This window comes from Triticum aestivum, chromosome 6D, assembly GCF_018294505.1.
Source record: "Triticum aestivum cultivar Chinese Spring chromosome 6D, IWGSC CS RefSeq v2.1, whole genome shotgun sequence".
In the NCBI taxonomy this organism is placed as follows: domain Eukaryota; kingdom Viridiplantae; phylum Streptophyta; class Magnoliopsida; order Poales; family Poaceae; genus Triticum; species Triticum aestivum.
The window spans coordinates 422,037,428-422,044,854 of record NC_057811.1 but is presented as its reverse complement, the minus strand read 5'-3'; the positions used below and the strand labels follow the sequence as shown (position 1 = coordinate 422,044,854).

General features: G+C 48.9%; 1 protein-coding gene across 1 annotated transcript; it reads right to left on the bottom strand.

Annotated features, from left to right (window-relative positions):
* Positions 1-3,839: 3,839 nt before the first annotated feature.
* On the bottom strand, positions 3,840-6,899 carry LOC123141823 (cation/H(+) antiporter 15). Its single transcript, XM_044560892.1, has 3 exons — positions 6,511-6,899; positions 5,393-6,412; positions 3,840-5,295 (listed from the first exon to the last, which is right to left on the bottom strand). The coding sequence occupies exons 1-3, from the start codon at positions 6,760-6,762 to the stop codon at positions 3,982-3,984; spliced, it is 2,586 nt and encodes an 861-aa protein (XP_044416827.1). The 5' UTR covers positions 6,763-6,899; the 3' UTR covers positions 3,840-3,981.
* Between the last annotated feature and the right edge of the window lie 528 nt (positions 6,900-7,427).

Here is a 7,427-nt window from a genome sequence, read left to right as displayed (position 1 = left end):
GCTTCAAGCCTAGTGTGTTACCTTCGCCTGAACTCTGCCCGGGATATGTGTTATCGTGGGTGAAGGACATTTGCCCGTGTCAACTAAAAAATGACGTCTCTGCTTGCAATCGCTTTGTCGAATGCATCTTTTGTCAAGCCAAGAATGTGTGTTTTCGGGTGAGTGCTCTGTTTAATTGGAGCAACTTAACTAATTAGTGATGTTTGCAATGTAGGGGCAAGAAAGATTAGAAAAACATATTAGATATAGTTAGGTCATGTACAATGGTTGATAAGACAGTCTTATATTAATCCTGGCACGTAATTTAAAAATGACAAAAGATTATGGTGTTTCGTTTCTCTAGCAATTTGTTGCTAACAGATAATCTCCTAACTAAGAGAAGGCGACGCTTATTTTTTTGGTTTCCTTTTTCTCCACCTCAATATCTATTCTAAGTGGCAGCGATAAGATGGCACCTTTGTAGATGCCCTTACTAACTACTTCCTCCGTTCCTAAATATAAGTCTTTTTAGAGATCTAAAAAAAACTACATACGGATGTATATAGACACATTTTAGAGTGTAGATTCACTCATTTTGCTCCATATATAATCCGCATTGGAATATCTAAAAAAACTTATATTTAGGAACGGAGGGAGTAAAATAGAATCAGATTAAAAAGAACAAATCATGTCATGAGTAGAGGTGACGCATTAGATGTTACCGGAGTGTGCCCTTTGCTTCCACTTCATGTGCTTTATCAGCCCCGCACATATGGAAAAACTTTGTGATCTTGTCATCATCTTTCAACCACATTTGCCCTTTGCTTCCACTTCTGGTGCTTCATCAACCCACTGCTCAAAGACAAAAAATAAACATACCACATTATGAATAGTTACAAATCAGAATCAGATTGTGTATTGGCCTATTAATGTTCTCATATATAATTTTGCTATTTTTAGTTGCGTTTAGACTTAAAAATTTATCACTGTAGATAAATGTTATATTTATGTCGTACAACATCCTTTGAAGATACTAGATAATTGCATGTGTGTTGCGGCGGGGGAATAAATATTCTAGTATTGGTGTGATTGTATAAAAAAAGGGGATTTTATTTGGTAAACTCTTGTTTGATAAGCATTTATTGTCTTATTAAAGAAAACTTAGTATTATTTTTCGTAAGTCAATAAGGGATGGGATAGTTAACGTGATTTTGAGAGAAACCTGATGAAAAAAAAATCAGATATGGGAAGAAAATTTTTAAGAAAAAGGAGGGGGCGTACATAAGATTGGATGAGCGGATGATAGAACGTTTCAATCTTTTTAAGTAAGAGATATAGGACGTAATTTTATTGTCTTTTTTTTCTAGGATGCCAATATATGGTAATTGTTCCCAGGGAGGCCTCCCACATCAAACGACTTGTTCCCCCGAATAATAGAAATGTCATGCTATTAATAATAGAAATGTCATGCTATTAATATTAAAAATGCTATGGTATTAATATTAAAAATGTCATGCTCTTCTTTTTAAGGGAAATGCCATGCTCTTAATAGTGAAAATGACATGCTCTAATAATAATAATAAGTCCATGTCTTAAATAATAAAATTGGATGATAAATTTTTGCATTACTATGTATTTTCTTTGTCAAAATAAATAACCACACAAAAAAGAAATTACCATGACTCACAAATTAAGCCATTTAAAATAAGTTTACCATCCTTATATAGATAAAATAAATGCCAAGCTCTTAAAAATTGCTATGCTCTTAATAATAAAAATGAAGTTCTCTAAATAATAAAAATGCCATGTAGTAAAAAATGCCATGGCAAAATTACAAAAAAAAATCCATGGTTTTTAGAAACACTTTTTTTTGTGAGGACTATAACTAATAATAAAATTCCATGGTCCGCCGACCGCCATTCCCGGCAATGCTTGCTCTTCTACTGTGGGGGTCCACTTGCTCCGACTCCACGATCACTAGCTTCACGGACTACAACTCAGAGTAGTCTAACTAGATAGTTCGACCTTAATTTAGTGATGTAGTTGTCGACTCGGATTAGCACTTGTGATGCTTCTAGGTATATGAGTGATGAATGCTTACGTGACTGTCATATGTATTATTTTTCACTTGCAATTCTTGAAATATATTTTTCTTTGTAGATGAAGTGGTATGTGGTGTACAGAGGTAGGTGTTCAGGAGTCTATGTTTCATAGCCACATGCAATGAACAAGTGATTCGTTACAAAGTCAGCTCCTTAGATTCGTTCAACAGTAGGGAGGAGGCAAAGAATCATTATTCCAAGTATGCGCTCAATGAGGAGAGTAATCATGAATTAAGCAATGGTGCAGGCCAGCTTATCGGGTCTAAGTGGATTCAAGAACTTGACAATTCTTTTCCTGTTCATCCGAATTATGGTGTTGCTTTTATCATGTGCTCGTAAGTAACATGCATTGGCTACCTTATTGTTTAGTGAGCAGGCGCTAGTGCTAAGTAACTATTTTGTGACTCCGTATGAAGCTTGTGTAGACCATATATGATGCTTTTGTGAGTTTTGTCATTATGTATGTGATCCTTATAGAGTATACAAGCTTCATAATGTGAATTTTAGTAGATATTACTGTTATATCTATTTTTGGTGCAGGGTTATATAAAAAACAATTAGAAACCAGGCTAACAATGTCATTTTATGAGAGGTGAACTCGGCAAAGAGGTCTTTTCTGAGTGTCGCTCTCGGTAAAAAATACACGTGGCATGCGCTGACAGCTCGCTTGAGTCTTTGCCGAGAACCCGGGGAAGGAGCTCAGCAAAAGGGAGCACATGAGGAGTTGCTGGTGTCTATAAGCCGAGATCTTGGTGGCAACTTCGGCAAAAGGTGACACGTGGCAGCTCCTGAGGAGGTGCTGGTGCCAGGTAAGTCGAGAGTTGGTGCTCGGCAACTAGGAAAGTGTTTGCCGAGTTCTCCCTTGGTTCTCGGCAAAGGCCTGACGATGTCGTCCTCAACTCGCGGACGTGAAGTCACTTTACTTTGCCGAGAGTGCCTCTATTATACTCAGAGATAATTATGCTGAGAGCCCGGTGGACGGTTCTCGACAAAGATTTGCCAGAGGGGTCGACGCCCAGTATGCTTTGCTGATAACTGTTCTCGGCAAAGGCTTTCCCGAGTTTCTTAGGGCCTTCGTCGAGTATCCTCGACACAACAGGCAATTCCAGTAGTGACCACAACATTGTTGCAGTTGTTCATCTGTACCTTGCTTTCTCACATTTGTTCGGCAGCTTTGTCCATCTGCAATTTTGGAAGTTATAGAATAGAAGATCCCTATCAGTTTTCATATGAATTTGTCTTCTCAACCAAATAATTTTGAAGTCAGCCCATTTATCTCGCAATGGAATTTTCTTGAGACGTTTCTGGCGCTTGCTCTCCTTGGATATTAGAGGATTGTGTAATATGTAAAGTTTTCTTACTTTGATAGCATGTGCTAAATTTTTGTTGTTTTTGAGAAAATATGCTAAAGATTCTTAAAAACAGAGGTATTTGTGTGAATGTGTATGTTTGCCTTTTTCTGTGTTTGTTCAGTGTCTTAGCGGGTGTGCCTTTTCCTTCAATTAATTAGCCCGATGGAGAGGGGCTGGTTGTGGAGCTAAATCTCAGTTGACTGATACTTCGTTATGTCTCTGTCTCAGTCGATACTAAGTCCGTGAGATGTTATATTAAGTTCCGTGCAAATTTTTATTTTTAAATTCTTTTACATGTTATGTCACTTGATTGAGATTTAATTAAATCTTAATGGACTGAGACCTAGTCACACTCTTACAGTAATCTTATACCCTGTTAACAAAGCTAGCTAATAGACGTGTACGCTTCTGACTAGATTAAATGTTTGACTGTCACCCAAATTAACATCAGTGGACTGATCATTAGACACTTCCTAATTCCCCTGCAAAAATTAGGCGCTCCCTAATTAATTAATTAATGTGCTAGCAAGCATTACCAAACTATACTATCAAAGCATAAGGTCAGAATGTGAATGTTGTCGTGGGCGCCTTGGCGGGTGCCCCATGGAGGTCGCCGGCATGATGGCCTCTGGCGCCGGCAAGACGGCCTCGCCAACAGCAAATTCGGAAGACGCCGACGCCGCAGCCGCCGCCGACGCCGCCGCCCTCCCGTAGGACTGCACCACCAGCACGGACGCCTTGGTCTGGAAGTCCTTGGACACAAGCAGGTCCCCGATCGGCCCCAGCTCCGGGCACTCGCTCCAGTCCGACATCCCGGCCGTCAGTCCCGTCGCCCCCGGCGTCCTGCTCACCAAGAAAAGGTCCTTCCCGGCCGCCTCCACGTTCCGTATCTCCGCCACCATCTCGCTCGCGTTGAACACCCCCCTCTCGCAGTACTCCACGCCCCCGCCGCCGGCGTTGGCCCGGTCCAGGAACTCCCGCATGCACCCGTCGTCGGCCTTCCGCTCCTTGAGGGCGTCGAACTCGCTCGAGGTCATGCTGCCGGCCCTGCCCTTCTGGACGAAGCGGATCACGGTGAGGCCGACGGCCGGGTTGCGCGCCATGCGGGTGGCCAGGGCCACCACCTCGCGGTCGTCGCGCCCGCCGAAGAAGAGCGCCGCCACGCGGTACCCGCCGGCTCCACTCGGCGCGGTGCCGCCGTTGCCGAGGCTTCGGTCGACGAGGATGGCCACCGTGCATGGCGAGCAGGACTGCACGCTGGCGTTCAGCGACTGGATCGCCGGGTGGGACACCTCCATGCCGCCGTCCACCGACCGGTGCTTGTGGAACGGGAGCACGATGAGCGCCGAGTGCTGGTCCTCGGCGGCGGCGGTGATGTCCTCGTGCATGGACGCGTACGGCGACACGGCGGCCATGGTGCGCGCCAAGACGCCGCCTGGCGCGTGGTTCTCCACGTAAGCCATGAAGGCGTGGGCGATGTGCTTGAACTGCATCTCCACGTGGCTCCGGCCCTGGTCCGAGAACTCGGAGGAAGAGGCGGCCGGGGCAGCGGCGTTGATCAAGAGGAGGGCCGAGGCGCGACCGGCGAACTCGATGAGGTGAAGGGCGTGCACGGCGATGGGTGAGCGCCGCGAGGGCCACAGGACGTCGACGAGCGTGATGGCTGCGGGGGCGTCGCGGGGCACGTGCACGCAGGCGAGCACGCGGAGCTCGGCGTCCGGCTGCGGCCACGCCACGGTGCGCCGCTTGTAGAAGACGAGGCGCCGTGCCGGCTTGACAACCATGGTCAGCAACGGGCTCACCAGCGCCGTGATCAGCGCCGACATGAACACCAGCACCGTGAACGACTGGTCGCTCATGATCTGCAAGCAGCAGAGAAAGACACGCACGCACGAATTAGCAACAAATTGATTGTCCAACAATACACTATATCCTAGAATTAATCGGCTTAATTGAAACCTTTTTGTTTCTTGCAATGTTGAGGATGACGAGCTCGATGACCCCCTTGGTGTTGAGCAGCAGCCCAATGGACGTGCCGTCGTGCAGCGGCATGCCGAACCCCGCGGCCACACCGATGCAAGCGACCACCTTCAACACCGCCGCGGCAAAGGTGGCAACCATCAGCAGCACGGCGGCCTCCATGCTCGTAACTTTGGAGGTGTCCGTGCGGAGGCCGGACATGGCGAAGAAGAGCGGGAGTAGCGTCCCCACCACGTAGTCCTCCACCTTCTCCACCAGCTCCACGCCGACGGGCCCGTTGGGCACGGCGAGCCCAAACACGAAGGCCCCAAAGATGACGTGTGTGCCCCCGGCGTCCGCCACGAGAGCTGCCACCATGACGCCGACAAGCACGGCGCACTCGCGCTCCTCACCGATTACCTCCCCCTCGGTGGTTGCGCGTTGCGCCAGCCGCACGAGCGCGGGCCGGACCAGGAGGACACTCGCGCCGAAGATGACAAGCCCCGACAGGAGCGTCCACACGGACGAGAGCAACCCACTGTCCTCCGCGTACAAGAGCGCCGTGGCGACGGTGAGCCCAGTCCACGCGATAGTGTCGTTGATGAGGGCGGTGGAGAGCGTGATCTGGCCGACGTCGGTACCGGCGAGCTTGAGCTCGGCGATGTTGCGGGCGAGCACGGAGAAGGCGGTGGAGGCGAAGGTGGACCCGAGGAAGATGGGAAAGGAGAGTTTGTCGACGAAGTCAGCATTCTGACGGGAATCGTCGGTGCCGAGGGCGACGTAGCCGGTGGTGGCGCCGATAAGGAAAGGCAGGAGCGCCGACGCGCCGGCGAACCAGAAGCTGCGGAAGCCGGCGCGGGTGATGGTGGGCACCTCGATCTCGACGCCGATGGTGAAGCTGTAGTAGACGAGGCCGAGGAGGGCCATGGAGTCGAGGATGAAGATGCTGCGCGGGGGGAAAACGATGTCGGTATAGTGCGGGAGCCGGCCGAGCACCGAGGGCCCGAGAACGAAGCCGCCCTGCACGCGTTGATGCATGGCAAACAGTCAGCCGTCGTCGCCGCCATGGATGATGGACGCGTGCATGCACGCGGTGATCATGGAGACGCCGGACGTACGAGTATCTCCGAGATGTAGCGGGGGAGGCCGAGCGGGGAGAGGAGGAGGGTGGCGGCGCGGGTGGTGGAGGTGATGAGGAGCATCTGGAAGAGGATGAGCGGGAGGGAGAAGTCGAGCGGGTTGTCGCCGGTCCAGATGCCGCTCATGGTGATCTTGCTCGGGTAGAAGCAGGACAGGTGCGTCCTGTTCGGCGACATCAGGTGCTCCCATAGGTCCGACAGAGGGTCGCCCACCGCCGGCTGCGTCGTCATCGATCGTTTCCCGTCCTCGGCCGGCCGTTCTGCCTAACTCCAACCCCGGCGACGGCGGCTTCACGGTCGACGGTGACGACGTAGCGATCGTTCCATGCACTGCATGCCGGGGACGGAGAAGCTACGGTGGGGAGTGATTGTTGGGCCGAAATTTTGAGAGAGCTAGCTCGTCGTTTCAGCCGGATGCATGCAACGCCATGTTGTGCGTAAGGACATGCCGATGCCATCGGAAGCGGGCCGTGAATGGTCTCCCACACCATATGCATACATGCAGCTGCGGCGTGAATCGAAATTTTGATCCAACCTCCACCGTCCTCTTTTCTTTTCGAACTGTGATGACACAACTTCTTGATTCACGCTGCAGAACATTTACTGGCGGATGATCCAATTTTCCTAAGGCTACCAAGATCAACATGAACGTCCTTATACATTTTTTGTTTCATATATAGCCGTACTAACTATTTTGTGTAGAAAAACTATGGATGGTTATAAGAAGAGGTAACCACAAATCCACAATCCAGATTTTCACCTGCAAAATAGAAAAGCACAATCCAGATTTTAAATTATGCAATGCCCATTAGAATCAACAATATCTTTCTACTGTTCTACTAAAGCACACCTGAGATGTGCTTTAGCAAAACTGTGTTGCATATCTAGGTCATATG

What these genes read in the sequence shown, in the direction of transcription:
- LOC123141823 (XM_044560892.1), bottom strand. Translation starts at nt 6,762, where the DNA reads ATGACGACGCAGCCGGCGGTGGGCGACCCTCTGTCGGACCTATGGGAG. An exon ending in GCTACATCTCGGAGATACTC is followed by an intron (nt 6,413 to 6,510) that starts GTACGTCCGGCG and finishes CAACGCGTGCAG; the next exon opens with GGCGGCTTCGTTCTCGGGCC. An exon ending in ACATTGCAAGAAACAAAAAG is followed by an intron (nt 5,296 to 5,392) that starts GTTTCAATTAAG and finishes TGCTGCTTGCAG; the next exon opens with ATCATGAGCGACCAGTCGTT.